Source organism: Anser brachyrhynchus, assembly GCF_964034855.1.
Source record: "Anser brachyrhynchus genome assembly, chromosome: 5".
In the NCBI taxonomy this organism is placed as follows: domain Eukaryota; kingdom Metazoa; phylum Chordata; class Aves; order Anseriformes; family Anatidae; genus Anser; species Anser brachyrhynchus.
In genome coordinates, this window is record NC_137699.1 from 41,113,368 (window position 1) to 41,136,309 (window position 22,942).

The 22,942-nt window shown below is 35.2% G+C and overlaps 1 protein-coding gene across 15 annotated transcripts in view; it reads left to right on the forward strand.

Annotated features, from left to right (window-relative positions):
* The window catches only part of TTC6 (tetratricopeptide repeat domain 6), a 72,554-nt gene extending 61,811 nt beyond the window's left edge, over positions 1–10,743 (forward strand). For 11 of the 15 annotated variants that reach the window (XM_080592915.1, XM_080592908.1, XM_080592920.1 and 8 more), the window contains 6 exons: positions 609–682; positions 2,543–2,753; positions 4,306–4,458; positions 4,656–4,826; positions 7,849–8,074; positions 9,498–10,684. In XM_080592915.1, coding sequence (XP_080449041.1) covers positions 609–682; positions 2,543–2,753; positions 4,306–4,458; positions 4,656–4,826; positions 7,849–8,074; positions 9,498–9,670 — 1,008 coding nt within the window. In that variant the 3' untranslated portion in view covers positions 9,671–10,684. Of the gene's footprint in view, positions 1–608; positions 683–2,542; positions 2,754–4,305; positions 4,459–4,655; positions 4,827–6,415; positions 6,529–7,848; positions 8,075–9,497 lie in introns of those variants that run through there. The other 4 variants (XM_080592917.1, XM_080592912.1, XM_080592913.1 and 1 more) reach the window with 4 other exon arrangements.
* Positions 10,744–22,942: the final 12,199 nt, after the last annotated feature.

Sequence of the window (22,942 nt, forward strand, 5' to 3'; positions counted from 1 at the left end):
CTTCCTTACATCATAATTGAAATGACTGTACACATAAACAAAACCACAAGCATTTTGACAATGTTCTGAATTTTAGTAAAAAAGAAAAATTAAAAGCTCTGAAAAAGTGATTTATTATAAAAATCCTACCATGTCTTTCATTAGAACATTGTGAATAGAGTCTTGTAATGCAAATACAAGTTTGGTTTGCTCTGTCTTTAAAAGTAATAAAAATAAATAATTTTATTACTGGATGAGTTCTATTGAAATTGCACATAACAAAATTTATTTTCAATATATATATATATGTATTTAATAAGATGTTGTTTCTATTAAAATAGAAACTTTCTAAATAGTTGTGTTTTTTTTTTTTTTCTGGAAATGTTACCTCAAATTTTGTGAGAAGCACTATGATACCACATAACTTTAGAGATTTTATTCTATCAAAGTCTGTCACATGAAGCATGAAAACAGTTAAATACATCTGTAGCCCTTTTGAAAATATACCTTCTTTGTGAAGAGTTATCTCCCTTTTCCTATAGAAGCATAAAGTTGCATAGCTAAAATCACAGTTTTAGGTGAAGTGAAACAGTGTAAATTTTGCATTGTGTAATGTCTGTTCATTTCAGGACTTTAAAGAAGCAGCATTGCTTAGTCCAGACGATAGCAAGATCTTTCAAGCTATTGGAATCTGTTATCATAGGTAAGAGGTAGTTTTGTTTGATGCAGAGTAGAAAAATTAATTCCTGAACTCTATATGCCTATACCCCCTTTTATTTTGAGCAAACTGAGAACCAGGGGAGGAGAAAGTGGTAAAGAGGAATGCGGAAAAAAAAAAAAAAAAAAAAAAAGAAATAACTGATATTAAAACCTTGTGGTATCAAGCAACCGTGTGTTCATGGCAGCATCAGAAGGAAATACTAGGATGATAAAACTGAATCAAGAGAAGGACTGAAGAACAAAGAATTATGAAAGAGAAACGTTAAGAAGAAGTTATTCCACACCCTTAGATGGAATGTGAAGTAGCTATAAGGTGTTGGTTTGTTCAGAATTAGTCAGTATGTGACTTCTGTTTAAATTGGCACCTTGTCCTTTAAAGTAAGGCAAAAACCTCAATTGTCGGTCTTGACTGAATTTTTTATTTTGAAGTTCTAAAGTGTTGTTTCATCAAGATGAGATTTATTTTGAAAGATTAAAGTATATCTGTTAAAACAGATATGAGTTGGAAGAAATAAGATGTGCATTAGTATTTTTAGTGTACTCATCATAGTGACACTTGGAGTCATTAGCTCCCATTTCACACAATCATAACCTGTGGTAAAAATGGAATTTTAATAGATCTATCTATTAGTCTAGTCTAATCTATTTTTTTATAAAGTTATGCTGTTATGTATCAATCCAAAATATAAATTTCTGATGAGGCAGCTTAGAAGTGGATATATTCAGGATTCTAACATCACAACTTCTTGTGTTACCATGCTTGTAGTTAAAGCACAACTGGCTCCAACTTTCACAATGTCTGAATGATGTAGAACTAGCACAGTAATGTCGAGTCCTGCTTCTAAGAACTGGGTATAAGATTTTTGTGTTCATGTCTATATTTACCTGTCAAAAGGAGTTACTGGTAACTGTAAAACTGAGCTAGTACAACCTGTTTTAAATGCATTTGGGATACTATTAACAGGATTGGGATGAAGCCCTAATTTGTTTTGCAACATGTGTTTTGCTTGAAAAAAACATTTGATTTACAACCCTTAAAATTATTTGTTAGATTAATCTATAATCTTTCCTCCTTTGGTAAAGAAATCAGGCTGTATTCAGGTGGATTCAAAACAGGTAGCTTACAGTCAAAAAATCTCTTACCTTTCAGTATCGTCTTGGTAAAATGAGTTTGTACTTTGACATGCTGAAATTTTTGCTTTGTATGTAAAGGCATTTATTAGCAATCATTGATGTATTTCAGGTATTCCGTTTACACTCAGTATACTGCACATGCATCAAATTTTATCTAAGAATGGAATTCCACATTTGGCCTACTCTTTGACCAGAATGGTCTGTCCTTAGTAGCCTGAATATCAGCCTTTTTACCCTGCAAGTGTAACATAGCTTGGATAAGTTAAAGAACTGGTATGAGTAGAAACAGAGAGAAGGCTTGTATTAGAGGCAGATGATTTATGGCTGAAACAGATGTGCCTGAGGAGATTGCCAAAAAACATGTTTGGTCATGACATTTGGACAGCATGAATGACTCCAATAAAGTCTATATTAGAATCTGACAAGTACAAATGGTGAAAAGGTGAAATCTTTGGCCACCAGAAGTTAAATGAGAGTTTTGCTGCTTTCTTCCTCAGGCCAAGGAATTTAAACTGAAGTTTGACTATCTTCATTCACTGTTACAATAACCATCAGGGAGCACATATAGAAACCAAACTTAAGAAAAAAAAAAGTGTCCCTTTCAGTCAGAATTCAACTATGTTCTGGAGGCATTATGGGATAGAGGATCTTGTTTATAATTTTTTAAACAGTAAACAGAGCAAATATTCACTAGTAGCTCTATTTTTAGACTTAATGAATTTGAAGAAGCTGTGAGATCATTTAACCAGGTTCTCAAACTAGAACCCATTTCTGTGGATGCCTATATTGGACGAGGAAATTCTTACATGGAAAATGGACACGAGGCTGGTCTTAAACTAGCGCAGAAAGATTTCCTGAAAGCAATTCACTTGAATCCAGTATGTACGAAAGCCAGAATTTGCTTAGGATACAACTTGCAGGTAATGCACCAAAATTCATTGTCAATACTACGGTTAATCAAACAAAATAAAGTTAATACTGTATGCATATATTTTTATAATGCAAAATGTAAAACAATCCATATACTAAGACATGTCTTAGTGTGCTTTTTGTTTTTAGGTAAATGGATAGACCATTATTTTCTTTTCACATTTGTACTGAAACTTGTTGCAGATATACTCTCAATTAATGACATAACAAGTAACCTTGTCTTTTATTTGCATCTGATAAAGGAACATTACGAATGTACATGTTCTGTGTGTATAAGCCGTTTACAGATGTAAAAGTGGCCAAAATATTAAATGTATATATATATTAAAAAAAAAATCAATTTAAAACAATCTTATATGTTCCAGTTATCCAAAATAGTGTTAGAAAGTCTACTAAAATCCTTTGGAAAAATGACTTATATGTAATGATCACTGAAAAATGCTTAACTACATAAAATGTACTTCTGTATTAGCAAAAGGATATAAGATATGACTTGACAGTTTTTCTTCTTCTCTAATTCCTCTGATTTACTTACTGTGATTTATTATATCCAATTGTCTGAAATGTCTTGAATTGTCAAGAATCTTGCTGGGAATTATTTTTTGCCAATGTATATGTATATGAGAAACTAATGTCAGTGGCCTGTGTCAGGTCTATTTGCGCAGGAAGGACTAAGTTGGTGAGCAGGTAGGAATAAGACATGTAGAAATTGGACATCTCATGTTGCAGGAGGCAACCCAGAATGTTCACATACTGGCAGGTGCTTAATTTCTGTGAGGTCTAAATCTCACTAGGTACCTTTTCTTTACCCTGATTGTACCTTTGGGGCTTAAACATACACACAAGTGGAGAAGTATTTTGATTTGGATGTTTAGTCTTTCACCGTTGCTTAATCAATCTGTATACTAGATAAAATGTTTACACTTTGCCACAGTAAGAGCTGAAAATGTAAGGGGGGATTTTATCAATGTGTATAAATACTTAATGGAGGAACACAAAGAAAACGGAGCCAGGCTTTTCTTAATGGTGCTCAGTGATAAGACAGGAGGCACTAATTGAAATAAAGGAAAATCCACTTAAAAATTAGAAAAGTTTTTAGTATTTATTTATTTATTTATTTATTTTTTACTGTGAGCATGATCAAACATTGGAACTGATTACACATAGATGTTGTTGAGTCTTCATCTTTGGAGAAGTTCAAAATCCAACTGGACATGGTCATGGGCGACCCTGCTTTCAAAAGGGGGTTGGTCTAGGTGATTTTCAGAGATCCCTTCCAACTTCAAACATTCCGTGAATCTATGATATAGAAAAGATAATACTTGCAATTAAAACAGTTGTGGCTGATAGATTGAATTGCTGTAAAAACAATGAGTGTTGCCTACAAGATATTTGAAGTCTTTTTTTTTCTGTAATTTAGTTAACTGCATTTGTAAGTAAAAGCATTCTTCCATTTTCTGCTGTAATCGGGTCAATAGTAGGTTGTATTTTTTCTGAAATTTCCTAAGTTTCTTATTGTGCACATACTGCAATTCATTTTAGGCCCATGGAAAGCTTCAAAGAGCTTGGAACCAGTTTACAGTTGCCATTATTATTGATCCAAAGTGCTATGCTGCATATGATGGACGAGCTTCGGTCTGTCTTCAGATGGGTGAAAATTTTGCTGCATTTCAGGATATAAATGCTGCCTTAAAGGTAGGTCTTAGCTTAAAGTGATTTTACTAAAATTAAACTGGTTTTATGAAACCAGTCACTACTGTACAAGAACAATTGCCAGAAGGTGAATTTTAAAATAAAATTTTAAAAAGAAACGTATCATTTAAAAACAGAATAAATTACTGTATAAATGTGGATTTTCCATGGATAAGAATGCATCTGGCATTTCCTTTCAGGTCACTACCACTGCTCCACTTCTAACAAATCGGGGTGTCATCAATCAGTTAATGGGGTATCTATCCTGTGCCATGAAGGACTATCAACAAGCAATTTCTGTTGACCCCAACTATGCATTAGCTTACTTCAGTGCAGCAAATATTTACTTCCATAATCATCAGTTTTCACAGGTAAGTCTTCAGTCTGTCTTTATACTCTCTTCAGAATACTTTTTTTTCCTTAACTCGAATAAATACTGTTGGTACAAATCTGTCTGAATGCACTTAAACTTTCTTACACTGAATTTCCTGGTCTTTTAATGGGAGATTAATCTGTAGCAATCAATAATAAGTAATTGCCCTACTATTATATATTTTAGCATTGAATATGTGAATATATATGTGAAGATATGAATATATGATCACCCAAACTCACAACCCCAGAAAAGTGCTTCTTGCTTTGTGATTCACATGAAATCAGTATACATTAATAAAACGCCATTGTTACAGCTGATATGTGATTGTTTCCTGTGATGATGGAAAAGCCTTCTGTAACATGCAAATAAGTTTATTTAAATTTGCTAAATACTCTGGTATCTGTCTCTATGAAACTTATGCTAAATGTTAGACACAATTATCACTCTTCTTATAAGAGAGAGCAGTGAAAGTGAGATACAAGTGTGCTCTCCTCAGCTGTCACTTTTGCTCAAGAAAGCAAGATCTCTCGAAATACTCAGATATTACTCTCTTGCTTTGTTTGTTCTTTCATATATAACAATCCAACAGTAGATTTAACATCGCACATATGAGTACATTTTCTTCTTGAGTTTCACCTAGCTGCCCAATGGCTTAGCCAAAAGTGTATCTTGAGATCTTGAGCAGCTTTACATAAATATCATAATAATTTAAATGACCAAGCTAAGATAGCAGCTGCACCATTCCCCATGTTACTGAACTGTGTATACACGTTATATGTATACATGTTAAAAACTGGTAGTCAAAACTTGGCCACTGGAAAGCACTGAACGTCAGGAGATCACTCTATCTAGATGAGGTCTCTGGATGGGAAAAATCTGCTCAGTGGAACAGAAGAGGCAAATAGGCAGTATTGTGTAGTTCTTGAAGCATGTCAACGAGTAGAATGCAGAAAGCTGTGACTGCAATTTTTTGTTTTCTAAGTGAGGTTGCTTGATTCATAAAGAAGAACACTTTATTGAAAGGGGCTGGTGGGATCAAGTTGATACCAGACAATTAAGTTACTGGGAGCTGAAGCGGAAGAACTAGTTAGCACACATGCAAACATCAGAGCAGCAGTGATGGTGATGTTCATTAGGGTCCTAGAGCTCCTACTTTGACAGCTGTCCTATGCTGTAACAGTGATATTAAGATGTTGAGAACTCTTCTTTAACAGATATGAATGAACTAACATTTATGACAGCTAGGATACAAATCACAAAAGTTTGTAAAGAATTGTGGTACTAAAATTTCACTGACGTTAAGTAAGCTTCACCAACCCTAATTCCCATACATTAAATAAGTTTCCTGGATTCACTATAGCACCATTAGAAGGAAAATGAAAAGAATCTCATGCTGATGGACTTTAATCAAGAAGTCAGATCTTGTACCTGTTACCACAGTAACTTCAGGGTTTTAAATCACCTACTTCTGCTTAAATACAATATGCATCTTCAAATACAGAAGAGTTGGATTCTGAAACTCCTTTTGTGAGAGAATTTGAAATCTGCTTGAAGGCAAGGACCATTTATTTTTCTCTCTGTTAGAACGCCCCCACACTGATTTTTCCTTTGGCTTCCTGTCACACTTCATGGACACAGGCTCAGCCTTTTATTTGATTGGAACTTTATGGTCCAGCAGCTGTGGAAATACAGAACCGGTATGGATGCTTCAGCATGTTTTGTCTACTTTAATTAATCCTCTCCTAGAATTGCATCTGTAAACACTTTAGCTTGCAGTTCACATAATGAGGAATTCATCATGTACAGTACAGGCTTGGCATATAGTTTTAAACTGAGATTGTACTTCATACAGCACAAGAAATAGATGATGTAAGAAAACAATTTAATGTTCTTGTTTGTTTCTTTGAGTTAAATTCCTTGTTGCTCTTGAGCATAAGTTAGACTTGGGTCATACATTCTTAAGACTCCAAGATCAGTGCTCTGCATGTAGATTCTGCTGTGATCATGTAATCTCTCTCTCTCTCTTTTTTTTTTCTTTTTACTGCATCTGGTATCATTCATCTATGAGTGGTCTTGTGCAGTCTATTCTTCCTCTTTCCTATGAAAAAAAATCTGTGATTCTTTACTCTATCTTCCAGAAGATGTTTGGTTATGGAGAAAGAAGTTCAAGAATAGGTGTCGCATTAAAAATCACTTTCTATGTTAATTCAAATTGACCTCAGTGCATAGCTCATTTCTTCTGTGCTATAATTACAATTCAGCATAAACAGGTATTCTTTTTTTTTCAAAAGTCTGTCTGTGTGGTTACTAACCCATTTGTGGATGTTGTGGGTCAACCCCGGTAGGCAGCTAAACCCTACGTAGACACTCGTTCAGTCCCCCTGAAGTGGAATGGAGAAGAGAATTGAAAGGGTAAAAGTGAGAAAACTTGTGAATTGAGATAAAAACAGTTTAATAGGTAAAGCAAAGGCTGTGTATACATGCAATGCAAAATAAAGAATTCATTCAATACTTCCCATTGGCAGATGTTTAACCATTTTCAGAAAAGCAGGACTTCATCATGCATAATGGTTACTTGGGAAGACAGACACAATAACTTCAAATGTCTTCCTCCTTTTCTGTAGCTTTTTGTTGTTTGAGCTTGATGATGTAAGGTCTGGACCCCTTTGATTAGCTGGGGTCAGCTGTTCTGGCTGTGTCACCTCCCAGCTTTTTGTGTATCCCCAGCCTACTTACTGGCAGGTCAGCGTGAGAAACAGAAAAGGCCTTGATGCTGTGTACATACTGTTCAGCAATAGCTAAAATGTTGGTGTGTTGTTAACAGAGTTTTGGTCACAAATCCAAAACATAGCACTGTATGAGCTACTATGAAGAAAAATTAACTCTATCCCAGCAAAAATGAATGCTGTGAATAAGCATAGGGGTGCTTTACTATGCACAAAGAATGTTAAACAGCATGAGTAAATATTCCTCAAATTTTAACAGTGTTTTTTATTTCCAATTCATGTCTTTTTTAGGCCTATTGCTATTATTCCAAGGTATTAAAGCTTGAGCCAAGAAATGAATCTGCTATTATGAATCGTGCTATTACAAATACAATATTAAAAAATTTCGAAGAAGCAAGAGAAGACTTTGAGAAGGCAGTTTGCCTCTGTCCATTCTCTGCAGCAGTTTATTTTAACAGGGCAAATTTCTATAATGGATTAAAGCAATATGAACAAGCTGAGAAAGACATTTCAACAGGTAATCTTAATTACCTGCTATGGTTGCCATTTGGAACCATACTAGCAATTATGATGATAAATTACCTGGTTTTATTTCACAATTCAGCAAGTATGTGTGTATTTTTGCTAGCGTATTTTTCTAGCTAGTTTGATAAGGTATTATGATGTGATTAAAAAGAGGAAGTTAAAGTAACATACTAATTAATTCCAGTCTTTTTTTTTTCATTCTTAGAACTAAAAATATGTAGATTAGAAGAAAAACTGTTTCATATAATGTGTCATATTAGCTGAACAGAGCCCCATTCTAAATGAAATTGTGGCAAGAAGTTGTGAGAAAATACAATACTTACCAAGTCTTGAAAAATTTAATTTGTGTATGTGTGTATTGAGAAGTCTAGGTGCTATGAAAATGGCATTCATGTAGCTTATTTCATATATAAGCAAGAAATAAAATGTGTATGCTCATTGTAGAAGAAGTTTTAAAATAGTATTTGCTGGCTTAAGCTTTTGTACTGGGAATAGACATGGTTCATGGATAAGAGGAGCCGAATCAAACTCTTGTCTTGATCCTAGTAAAATACAAACTGTTTGTTCAGATTTAAAACAGCTGAGCTATGTTTTTTGCTTCTGTTGTCCTTGCTGCTAACACAAGATACAGCAACTATGGATACACAGACAACTTTTTCTCCCAGGAACTAACGCTATGTTTAGTTTGTATTCATTTTGTAGAACAAAACTTAGTAATATGACTTTGATTAGACATTTGATTGCACAGGTAGTGATCTTTCCAGAAAAATGAACTCTTTAGATTTTTTTAAAATTAGTTTACTTTTACTTTTTGAGATTTGTCAAAATAATCTTTGTTTTCATGATTAATATAATAATTGCATATTGGGTTTCATGAGTATTATTTTCATGCTATAAGATAATGAAAATTGACTGAACCACTGAGATGATTGCTTTTCAACTAACTTTCTCTCTAAAACAGAATTATAAAACATCAGATTAAGCTTTCCAGCAATTATATAAATCCTTTTTTACATAATGGAGGAATTAAGAAACATATTTGGTACCTTGCCATGTCCACCATGGATGGTGGTAGGTTTTTTTACTGAGATTTTCCTCATGTTATAGAGGAAAGCATAGTTTCTGCTGATGGGGCAGAATTGAAATGGGATGCATAAATGGCATCAAAAAAGAAAAAAAAAATCTGAAGAATAAATAGTATAACAAAGTTGCCTACCTTTTCATGTAAAATTAGTACAGGTAATGTATGTAGGTAATTAGTATATAAGTAATGCTTTTCTCTTGTGAAAGCATGTTTGGAGAAAAATTAGAACACTGACAACAACTTTGGGACCATGCTTCTCTTTATAATTATGTGGCAATGTGTAAAAAAAGAAAAAAAAAAAAGCCTAATAGTCTATTTCTTGTTTTTACAGCATTGGTAATTCAGCCTAGTGACGCCTTGATGTATAGACTTAGAGCTGATATTCGTGCTAAATTGGGTTTCAATAAAGAAGCTGTAGAAGACTACAAACAAGCAATCAGCATACAAGAACAGATTGCGTATGAAAATACATCAGTTCTGTTTACAGATTTCTCAGACTTCTAATTAAAGAAGTCCAACATGCAAAGAAATATATCTTTATTTTTATATGTTTTACACACATTTTATTTTCCTAAATAATATAATTACCTTGATTCAATCCCAAACTAGGTGGACTTACAAGAATAGAATGCTGCATTTAATTTTTATGAGTTATAGATTGTTCTTTATTTGTTAAAGAGAGAACTGTGTTGTACAGTAAATGAAGAACAGAGAAGTAGTAGTTATAAGCAAGAGGCTTCAATCATACTGGTGACAGAATGAGAAGAGAGACAACTCCCTGGCCAGATGACGACTGGAGCGTTTGGCTACCAAACCTTCTAAGATGGCTACCAAATGCCTGTGACTGCTCACTAGACCTCACATTCTACCTTATCTCTTTCCAGTTCCCTGCCACTCACACTAGACATTGTGCATGGTACACGTTACAGAGCATGAAAACTACTCCAGGAACTGAAATTTGAGAAGGTGATTCATTCTGAGAGCAAAAAATTGAGGTCATTTGCTTCCACTTAAATATGTTACACTGTCAGCTTGAAGAGGCATGTAAAAATGCATAAGTAATAGATCATATTTTTTTTGTTCTAAATTGTGAGAGTGAGCTTAAGAATAGGCTCTCATCTAAACATGGATATTGAAGTGTGAATCAGCGTGAACAAAATTTAAAAACTGTCAGTCCCTACCCTACCCAGCTGCTAAACTAAACCCTCCAAGTCTGGTATAACATGGTGAAGACAGCAAAAGGATGAAGCAAAAGAGATGTCTTTGTCTCAGAAAAGAGAAAAGAAGGAATCTTAAGGTCTCATTCAGAATGCAAACAGTACTGTGGGTTCAGATGGTGAGAAGATTTTTAAAGGCACAAATGGTTCTTTAATGCCCAATCCCAGAGATATGGAAATTATAAGTGTATTTTTAGTTTAGATTTAGATATAAAATGCCAATTTACTTCTTGGCAGCTAAGGAAGAGCAGAGGAAAAGGGGAGGGGGAACTTCACCAAACAATAGACCTAACGCATACTGGTATGTGCCTGTAATTGCCTAATCCCCTGTATGTGCAATAATTTGTAGATAGAGAATAATCCAGAATAGATTCAAAGTAAATAATCTAATTCATATTAAAGGAACATTAAAGAATAATCATATAGGTTGGTTTAACTTTGTAACTGAAATAATTGTGTTTTATTTACTCTGAGTACTTAAAACAATGATATACTCTATTTCTGTATAGTCCCTGTTCTTGCAAACCTATATGGTGAATGTTTAGTCAATGTGATAGAGAGTGACTAGAAGTTTAGCTATGTTCTGCTAATTTTTTTCATTCGTAATATCACATTACATTATAAAAAATCCTATGCTTGTCACACTTATGATATTTGGGCTGGAAAAAAAATTACCATTGAAAGGAAATTCAGAGTATCACAACTAAGATAAGTTGATGGAGAAAAGCATTTGACTATATCCCTACTCTCCTTGATTGTTCTCTTATCTAGCTGTTTAATATCTAGGATGGTGACAGATCTAGCAAATGCAATGGTTGTCTGGAATAGATGAATCGTAGTCAAAATGCATAAAGGGTAGAAAAAGTTTACAAAACATTGCTTTTAATTTCTTTATTCATGATTAGTATCTCTGATGTTTAAAAAACAGAGTTTATAGATATAAGCACTAAATTAAAATATCTCTGGGTAATGTAGGATGTTTTTGCCTAGTATTATCATAGATGAAAACATATAGAATATTATGTCATAGCATTCATTATATCGTATTATTGTATACATTAGTGTGTTACTGGAAATCTATTTGGAATTACAGTTTTTCTTGAAATTAAGTTAAAATATGTGACCATAGGATGATCGAAAATAAAATATATAAGTATAAATTTACAAGTGGCTATATTTCCATGCATGACTATCATGGTAGTTGATGCAAATTGGGGAATTATTTACCTAATATCCCGTATGTGCACAAATTCAAAGTTTGCTTGAACGATGGTGTCAGTGTGAGGCAAATACGTTTTTTTTCCCCTTTCTCTTTCTCCACATGGTTCTTTCAGTGCTTTTTATTATCTGAAGAATTGTTTATTGATGAAATTGTTAAATTATTCATGATTCTGTGGCCTTTTCCTTTCTTTGACCTCCTTATGAATTACCTGCTGATGGGTTGTGAGATAGTGATACCCTCATCATGTATAGAGCATCATCAAAGTTAAATCAGAATGAAAAGAGGCCAAACCTTTCCCTTGGATCCTTTTCTTGCAGTACTCACTATAGTGTTTTTTTGTTTGTTTGTTTTTTAGCTTAGCACATCTTGAATATCAAACAGAAATGAACATTTATAAGACTTTTATCTTCACATTTAAAACCTGAAATGAAACACAGTCAGTTATGACTTGCTATTGGTAGAGTGACTTGACGTAAATGACATGGGCTATTGTCATTTACGAATTTTTCATCCGCTACACAATGCTAGGATGTGGGTGGTGGCCCACTGAATTTCCAATTTTATCATCTAGCACCACAATTTGCAATTCAGGGAGCATATTAGATGCTTCTGAAAAAGTGAAATGGATGAAGAATTTATTTCCATAATGTAACTTGTAAATTTCAAGTTGCATGATCAAAATTTACTGCTTTATTTGAAAAATAGATTAGCAGCTCCTTTTTTTCTTGAAATCTGTCTTTCAAATTTTCTTTCTCAAGAGAAATTTTATATTTTCTAAAGCTTTTTAAAAGTTAGTGGAAATATTTTGTATAGTAGCACTTCTTTCATGTCTTTTTAGTAAAATAGATTGATAAGGTCATTAGTGACTTTAAGAATCACAGTTCCACTACATTACAATTGTATTTTACAGGCTGAACAGGATTATTATGGGTTTATTGCAGCCTGAACTTTGTTCAGCCCAGTATGCTAGGGTTGTTAAACTCTGAGATTTCTTCCATTGTTAATTATAGATCCAGAAAATTTTCATAATTGGTATTATGAAAATTTTTGCGTCACAAAATCACTTTAAGAGAAGCTCTTGTCCCTTGTTATACAGTGGTATTAGTTCTTTCAGTATTTAAAATCTCTTTAATGGAGCTTAATTTTTTCTGTATTTTCTTTTATTCTTTTTCTAAAAAATCAATTTTATAGGCTGTAGTTTAATAAAACAGACTTACTAAGAAACCCCGGCTGCATTTGTTTGGAAATTGCTGCTGAGAAGACTTGTGTCTAGAAAGGCAAAATACATCAGCAGTGGAACATCTCTGTTGTTATCATATCACATTTGTCAGTGTTACACTTTGTTGTTAAGACTTGCACTACTTGTAACCCCACTGAAATCTAGTTTACTAAACTAGTTTACCTGTGACTTCTGTGTTCCCATTTATGTCTTTCCATGGACAAAATGAAAAATCTATATACAAGTTTTATCTTTACTGGTAATTGTTCCAAATAAGAAATACAATTTCAAGAAAACTTGATATTGCTTTGATCATTATTTGTTCATTATGTTAGTAGAAACATAGCTCAGTTTATTGAAAAAGGAGGGCAGAAGAACAGATGTATTCTTATGAGCGCTGGTCAAGCAAGATTTACAGATTTATAGAACAAAACAAAACAAAATGTTTTCTCAGTCCCGATTCCATCTAAAATAATTAAATTTTATAGTAATGTTTAACTGTTATAATACAGTAGGATAAAGAACTTAATTTTATAACTGAAACAGAACTTTATTATGCAAACATAGCCCTATTCACCTAAAGGACTGAATCACCTGTTTTATTTCTCACTCTTTAAAATACTGATAATAAATATATTATTGGAAAACAGATAAGTGTTTGATTAGCAGAGAATACATTCAACCAAAACCCTCAGATCCCTTTCTGCAGGGCTGCTCTGCAGCTTCTTGTCCCCCAGTCCGTATGTATATCCAGGGTTGTCCCTTCCCAGCTGCAGACTCCAGCACTTACTCTCACTGAACTTTATGTTGTTGCTGATAGTCCAGCTCTCTAATTCGTTAAGAACTCTCTGCAAGGACTCTCTACCCTTGATGGAGTCAACAGCTCCTCCCAATTTAGTGTCATCTGCAAACTTAGTATGCCTTCAGGTCCTGCATCCATTTCATTTCTGAAAACATTGAAGAAGCCCTAAAATAGAGCCATGGGGAACCTCAGCAGTGACTGGCTGCCAGCCTGATGTAAACCGATGTACCCTGAGCACAACCCATCACCAAATTGTTCATTCATATACAAATACAAACATGTATTTATCTGTAGAATGGACATTTTGTCCAGAAGGATGCTCTCCATATTGAAAGCTTTACTGAAATCCAAAAAGATTACATAACTGGCTTCCCTTAGTCAACTAGGTGGGTGACCTTGTCATAAAAGGAAATTGTTAGTTAAACAAGACTGCCCCCTTGTGAACCTGCGCTGGCTTTGACCAATGACTGCATTGTCTTTCAGGTGTTCAATAACTCCCAGAATAATCCCTATAATTTTACCAGGCACTGAAGTGAGACTGACAGGCCTGTATTTACCGGGGTCTTCTTTCTTGTCCTTGAAAATTGGAACAATATTTGCCAGCTTCCAGTTGACTAGAACTTCTCCAGATTCCCAAGACTGTTGAAAAATAATTGAGAGGCACTTCACGATGACATCAGCCAGCTCTCAGAGCACCCTGGGATGAACCGCATTGGGCCCCATAGACTTCTGTGCATCCAGATGGAGCAGCAAATCCCATACAAGTTCAGGATTGGCTGGGAGTTTATCATTACTGCATTCACAGTCCTCCAGCTCAGGACTCCAGCGGTCCCAGAGACCATCCTTGGTGTTTAAGACAGAAGTGAAGAAGGTATTAAATGTCTCTGCTATGTCTATGTCCGTATTTGTGAGGTGATCATCCTCATCAGGAAACAGACCAATACTTTCTCTGGTCCTCCTTTTGTTGTTAACATATTAAAAAACAAACAAACAAACAGCAATTTTTTATTGTCCTATACATACTGTACTGGCCAGCTTCAACTCTAATTGAGCCTTGGCTGCATAAATTTTATCCCTACAATGGCAAACAGCATCTCTGTAGTCCTCCTATGTTGCCCAACCTCACTTTGAGTGGCCATACACTTTCTTCTACACTTTCACTTCTAAACTCTAGAAGAAGACCTCTGCTCAGCCAAGCTGACTTTCTGTCCCACCTGCCTCCAACATTTTAGAATTGCCTGTTCCAGTCCTCCTAAGAGGAGGAACTAACTAGTTCCCTGAGCCTCCTGAAGCCTGCTCTCCCTATACCCAGGGTTGAAGTTTTGGCGGCAGTTTTCCTCCTAACACCAAAGATTTTAAACTTGACTGCTTCATGGTCAGTCTTCATGGTATTTGTATTTGGGGAAGTTTTTTGTTTGTTTGTTTGTTTTTTGTATGTTTTGCTGTCAACTTTTGTCTAAAGTTATTGATTAGGCTTTAGATTTATTGGACTAAATCTAACTTATTTTAATATTCAAGTCAGAAAACCTTTTAAATTGAAGCAGTCTATCTCCAGTATAATTATCTAGTTGCATAGAGAATGTCCCAGTTAGTGGCAGTGAGATGAGTAGCCTTTGAGAGAGCGGTAATGCGCTCAAATTTAGCAGTCTATTTTACAAAGTGTAAATAACAAATATAGTCTGATTTTCCCATGTCTCCAAGTTTTCCACCTTTGTAAAATACATAGATAAAATTTACTTTAGCTTGAGCTACTTGTTATGTCTTTAATCTCAAACCAATGCATGAGCATGAGCTTGTGTGGACACAAATTTAATTTGTATTTGAGTTGGTGGTGGACCAAACCTTGAATTGCAATATATATACATGCAGCCTGAGCAATTTCGTGAGGTATCAGGGAAAAGAATATACCAGAATAAATATGCTTGTGAAAAAACAGTGTGTGTGGGGGGGAAAAAAAAAAAAGAAAAAAGAAAGAAAAAGACAATATTTCAAGTAACCTTTTTCTGAGGATTTACAAACTATGAATTTGAGTAAGAGCACCAGCAGATGGCAGCCTGCAATCTGAAGTGGGAGAACTTCATTGCCTGATAGATCAACTACAGCTGCAGCTCCCTTTTCTGAGGAGGGATTACTCTGTGTTGGTATATTCTAGGTCTCTTGCCTAATTGACAGTATTGTTCTCACTTCCTTTTTGATATGTTATGCACAATTATTTAAAAATAAAACAATAACTGAGATTATTCTACCTCAAGAGGGCTGAAGTAATATATAACTGGTTTAGAACTTGAACATTATAATGGAAACATATAAATATTTGAACACATGCACAACTGTACATGTGGCTATATGTGTGCATGCACACACAGTAACGCAGTTAATAAGCAGAACAAGCCTTGAATAACAACTCCTTTCATGTGCTCATTTTTTCTCTCCTGGCTTTGACGTATTTTTCTACAAAATGGAGTATTCAGAAAAGGGAGGCAAACTGTGTGGAACCTTTTAACTGCTCCCAGCAGTTACATTTTACAGCATATTTCTTTTTGTTCACTATACCTAGTCAGTAAAATCTTTTTCTTGCAAAGGGAAAAGGCTTATCATTGTTCTCTGTTGGAATTCAAAGAGAAAAGCTAAAAAAAAAAAAAAAAAAAAAAGTGGTGGCCTTTTTTTTCCCCCATGGACACAACGTTTTGTTTGAGGTGGCAAGTGGAAAAGGCAAAGTGCTTTCTCCCTGAGAGAAAACAAACAAACAAGCTTAGAGTAGCAACCAGAGGTTGTGACCTTCCAGAGCAAGTGTTTTTCAACTTTAATAAAAGGAAAGTTGGCATTGGGCATTTTCGGAGTTGCAAGCTTGGTTTCTTTACTGGGTGACTGTTAATTGAATTGCAGTCTCATATTGCTTTGCAATTAGATACACACATACATACAATGACCATTAAAAGCCTGATTCAGAATTCATTAAATTCAGTGAAAAGCAGGAGCTTCACTATGTTTTAAGTCAAATCTACAAGTTACGGAAGAATGATAAATGCTCCCTTGCTGTTACCTTTTCCCATGTTTATGGAAACTAGAGTGGTCTGATTTGACCTTTCATTGGAATAAAACAGTGATATTTATCAGGTTTTTCTGACCTGACTGACAGTGATGCAGTGTCGCAAATAGCTTATTTACAACTCCTAAAATATAAATTTATAGCATGCAAACAACTTTATGTTGTGCAAAATGGCTTTATCAAGTAGTGTGTGCAACTACATTTAGTGGTCTCTTAAGCATAGTGTTTATTAATGTTGTTCTCATGTGAAGATAATATGCAAAGTTCTCAATGCAATACATGCACTGGAAATGCATATGCTGTTTTACTTGAGAGTAGCTTCCCCAATCACACCAGTGTGGCGTAGAAGAGCTCATCATGTACTAAGTTTAAATCCTTTATTAGCTGGATGTTTCCTTTATTACTTCTAGAAAGAAAAGTCTGATACCTATATAAATGGATGAAAAACATATCTTGGGCATGGCAGAACAGGGTTCTGCTGCTCTTAGTGATACCCTTTCCCCCCAAATGGCAGATGACAATGAACTTTGGAGCTATTCTATATGGCCCTCACCCATATCTCTACTTACTGAGCCATTTTTGATGATTTTCCTCTATCTGCGTTTTCCCAGACTTCATATCAGTGTTTTTTCCATATAAAGCTTGATGAGAAATTCTACTAAGGTCAGGTCTGTGTATTTAACTCTGGGCTTTCTGACTGGTTTACTCATTGTGAGATAAATTCTAATTTCTTGTTTGCAAAATGAAACTTGTAATGCACTCTTCCATGGCTTGCCATTGTCCTATTCTCACAGAACTGTGGAATAGTGGAATATTAACTAGGTCTGTAGGAGTCTGCATAGTCTTCATAGCCAGTCTCCATCAGGGCAGAGTTCAAAAAGCACAGCTAAGACACCGTTTGTACTTACTTAAAAAGTGAGAATAGTATGTTATTTGTATTTGTTAGTAACCTTTTTCATTGGCCCTAATTTACATGCTGATGAATCTGAAAAGTTTATCTATGCAGTTATCAACTATAATTGCGATTTAGTGAGGAATACATACACTAGTCTTTAAATAACTAGTTGCCTTAAAGAGAAAGTGAAAATTACTTACATAAAGGCTTTCCAAATAGTACTTTAACTCTGATTAGAGCAATTCAGAAGCCATGGAGTAAAGAAAGAAAACCTTCGTCATTGAAGTCTAGTTTGTTAGTTACTAAGCTGAGTATCAAGTGGAACAAATATGTTAAAGTAGTATCAATAGGTAGCTAATTAGTTCAAGAACCATTACCCTCTTTTCTAATAATCGCATTATCTAACATGCCAGCCTTCCCTCCTGGTTGTTTTCACGAACACACAGGGAGAAAGTATATTTTATTTTCTAGCATTGCTGTGAACTTGCTGCCTTTCTTAATCTCATTAAGCAATAGTGTATATTTCTGTATCAAGGGACACTGCAAATTGTCAGTTTTAAAAATATAAATGTGAAACTTCTGGTACATATATATATATGTATAAAGTAATCAGGACAGGTGAATAAGAAATGGGTAGGAGACAGAGGATTGTTTTTGTGGAGATATAAATCCCACATCAAATTAATCATGCCAAGCAATGTGTGCTGTATTTATGCAATCAACTTTTTTTCAGCTGTTGCTCTCCGTCTCAGTATGGGGTTCTTGCTTTCACGGCTTTGCAGAGGTTTTTGTAAAAGTTCTGTGTCTGTGCAAAGGGATCCTAATAGCCCTATTTCTGATCAGAAGAGGCTATCCTTTGCTGCAGATGTTGTAGAGCACAGCAGGTAATTATTTTCTAAAGGCTTAAACGGGCTGCAACTCCTTGTGTAGCTGATGTGCTAAGATAGGGCTGGAGGTGACTGCAGAAAGTCAGGGATGGGGCTGTGGTGTGCGGCATTGCAGACATCCCAGGTGATGATGTAGCACTTGCTTGCTTCTAGTGGTTACTGTGGTATTGCCAGCTTTTAACACCCAAGTCATACCTCACCATGTCTGGCAAACTGCAGACTCTGTTTTTTGCTCTCTTTTCTAGATACTTTTGCAGATAACCCAGTTATCTGGGTTTTGGGAGTGTGAAAGTCCACAATATTGAGACATAATGATGTAGTTGCATTCATAATGGAACCACAGCTCTGGACAGGCACTTGAAATCCTGAGCCCTTAGCACTTCTCTTAGACTTCTCTGAAACATTTTAGAGTGTATTCTGGGAGAATATCTGTCCATTCCTGGCCATCGGCAGACATGCTCTTATCTCATCAGCTCAGTAAACTAAAGCACTTCCGGCATGGCTTGGCATGGCATGGCACAGTAATCTAAAGGTTCTGCCCCAAACAGAAGGGGGACACAGATTACTCAGGACTTGTTCCATTTGCTGGTGGCCCTGGAGCACTTATATTGGGAAAGGCAAGGGAATGCAAAGGAAAAAACACAAGTGGAATGTCAACTTGAGGAAGTAGTAACATACCTTTGATGAGATTGTGCAGGCTCTGTGCAGAAATGTTGGGTTATGATGGCTGATGAGGATATTAATAAGTATCAATTTGACTGGAACAGGATTGCAAACTCTGAATGGTGGGGCTAGGCAGACCAGCAGAATGGAGAGGAAGACAACATTTAGTGGCACGTACAATGCTTATGTTCTGAGATATACAGGTCAGTGAGGTAATCATGCCTGTCTAGATGCAGGTGGCTACTTCTTCCTGAAACTTGACTATAATGAATACCTACACACACTCTTTCTCTTTCCCCATCTTTTTTGTCCTGTGGTGATTTCTCTGCTATTCATTATGCCATGGCAAAATTTTTGTGTAAAATAACATCCTCTTACAGCATTCAAAATTATTGAGGTCTTCTCAAATATTGCAGAAATGGGAACTAGACCTGGATAGATGAGCAGAGCTGGCTATTCTAGAAATGCTGGCAGTATTTTCGGTCAGTTGCCAGGAATGAAGACAAGTTGTAGAGCAGCCAGCTCAGTCCAGCCAGGGGGTTCATGGCAACGGCAGCTCCCTAGCTCTGGTTATTAGTTCCTCCCCAAACTTTTGGAAAATAACAACAGATGGATTACTTGTTTAGAACACACAAGGAAGCCAGCAGTAGAGCAGAGCCAACTGTGCTGATATCCCAACCATTCCCTAATGATCCATTAGTCCTGTGACTGCTGTGACTCTGTATTGTCAAGTAGGAATGACAAAATGCAGTCCAACATGAATGGTGAAGCTTTCCTGCCTTCTGTTCTGGAACACAGTTGCCAGGATTTCCCAAAACAAATTTTCTTTAAATGAAATATAATTAAAAAATTAAACTGTGGAGCTTAAAATGAGAATTTTCTGCATGTTCTCTGAGAAAGAAGGGAAAAAGGACAGATCAAGTCCCTGTGAAAATGAGATAATAATAATTAATTTAAAATAATTTTTCAAAAGTCATTGAATGGATTAGTTAATTAATTTTCACTTTCAAAAGTAATGTATATACACATTTAGGTACTGTAAAATATTCTAGTTGGGCACTATCTGCATGTTTAGGTGTCCATATAAATCTGAAAATCTGTTATGTAGCTGATTGCTAATTTAACTTTTGCTGAAATACAATGTGATTAGTGTTAATCAGAAAATTTTCACAGAAGGTTTTTCTATTAAAAATGTTGTTTTTGTTAAACTCAGATATTTAGTGGAAGCATGCCCATGTCACTGAATTCTTGTTTAGACAGAAGCCCAGCAAAATAAAACATTCAGTTTCCTTTCTATTTTGATGTTTACAGAACAGAATGCTTTGACTTTGCATTGAAACAGTTATTTTCTGATTTGAGAAATTGTATTTTACTTTATGAAAAAAATTGAAAGGAATATAAATGAGTTAATAACATTTAAATTAGTTTAAAAGAAAGTCTTAATCTACCAAAAGTGAAATTTCGTTTGGAATATTGGTTCTAAAGAGGGCTTAGATTTCTTCTCTGAACTGTAGAAAGCTTTAAGATTAATTTTATTTTCCATAAAAACAAAAAGTATAGATCTTAGCTCAATCAATGTGGGACTATTCTCTTTGGAAAATTTCATCCAAACCTGAGTTTTTTCTTGTGCCATATTCCCAATCAGCAATAAATGTTTTAGTCTTCCTGACTGTTTTCTGAATGATTTTGAGGGCTTTGATTTATGTCTAAAATCTATTAGCAATATTTAGAATTACAAGTTTTTACTGCTTGTGTTTTTCTGTGTGCTTTATTTTATTTTATTTTACTTATTTTATTTTTCCTCTGGAGCAGAACATTGCTGTGGTGAAAGAAAGAAATTAAAGTAAAACCTTGTGTGAAGTTTGAGAAAGCTCCTTCTTTTTTTCCCTCTCATCCTCATGTTTTAGTTCTCTGGGCTTTTGATGTAGATGGTTGTCTTCAGATGCAAGCATAAGCTCAAGCTCCAAGCTAACAAGGACAAGTAACTGCAGTGAGTAGGAAAGAAATATCATAAATGAGTTTATCTGGGAAAAAAAAAAAAAAAAGACAGCGACAGGAACAATTAAAACAGTAAGAATCTTACTTCATAGGGAGAAATATCTATGGGGTGTGAAAACAAACTAATAGAGTTTAGATAAACACATTGTATTTTTATAGTGATGAAAATATTTTTATTTATGAACATTAGAAAAAATGCTTCAGAATATAGCATGGTTGTTTTCCCTCTTGATTGAATTTTGCATGCATTATTTCAGTTGCAGTTAGTATTAAGATTTGATTAAGATTTGGCAAAGAGCAATTTAGAGTATTTACATAGCTTTCATTTCTTCAGTGCAAGATAGTTTTCTTGAAATTAATGAAAGTCCAAGTCATTACATTCATAAATGATGATTGCAAAGAAGACCAATGTTACTGCATGCTGTGGGTTGCACTGAAGGCTGGTGTTTGCACCTCATTTTTTGTGCCATAATTTAGTAAGATTTCTAACACAGAAATAATGCATTCAGCTTTTGTAAACAAGTAACGGATGCAGACAGACAGAGTGAATATAAATATTTTTGTAAGACCAGGTGTGGATTTACTGAGGAGAGCATTAGTGGGGCTGGAGCAAGTACACATGGCCAACTCAAGTCCCCACTTAACTCAAACAAACACAAAGTCCTATAGTGCTCCTGTCCCAGCAGCTTGGTTCAAATCCAGTGCAATGTAAGCTGTGATAGTTATAGGACGACTGCTGTATGGTCATATCAAGTATCTCCTTGTTCCCTGCTCCTCAGCACTCTGAGAGAAGCGTGAAGCCAGAAGTAACAAACACAAGCTGGATCCTTGCACATGTGACGACACGTGCTTTGGTAAGCTCTTGGACCTGGAGTTGTGAGGGGGCAGGCTAAAGAACCAAAGGCTTTGGAAACCACTGTCTGAGAGATAGCAGAGCTGATTTTAGAAATACCAGCTGGCCTCGGCCACCTCATGCAGACCCTCCCACACTGTGCTTCCTGGCACTGTGTGAGTGTGGCGCATGAGTCTGCACAAAGTACCTGGGATCAGCTCTGCTTCTGCCACTAAGTTGGACACAGACAATGTTAAGTAGTCCTTTAATCAAATAACAGTTTTGTAAATGATGTTATGTTATATGAGAGGTCAGATTTTAACCTTTCCTGTAGAATAAAATAAGGCATTATCATTTTTATGTGCAGGTCTATGTATTTTATGCATTCTGTAAAATGATTGTCAAGGGTAAGGTTTTCAAAGCCATTTAGGAGGCATTAATTTTAATGAGTGAATAGTGCTTGCCCTGCATAGCTGTTCAAAGCTGACAGGTTCTTTTTAGATGCTATAGACTTTGTGAGGGGCAGAATCAGTGGTGCTTGGTGATCACTGGGGATTTTACTTCCTTTAGTAAATTGGGTGCAGACACTGGATGCTGGGGTTGTTATCAAAGTTATTTAACTTCGTCTCTGCCATTCTTTTCAGTGTTTGCTTTTCACTTCATTGTAGTTATACAATATTACCATTTCTGTATGGTCTGACTATCCACAACCACTAACATGAAAATTTATGCCCACAGTACCTCTACTGCAATTTTTATAAATGTTTTCATTTGCTGTGTTAATTTTCTCAAGGAACTATGAATGTTCATGCATAATTGTAAAAAGACTGGGAACAGAAACAATACCAGATAATAAGCTTATTTTAGGTTGTTCACTGCAAAATAACTAATCAAATAACATAGCATGACAATTGTCATTTGGATGTTTAACATAATTACATAAATCAAGTCTGTTTTTCTGAAGTTTATGAGAACATTGTCTGACGATCATT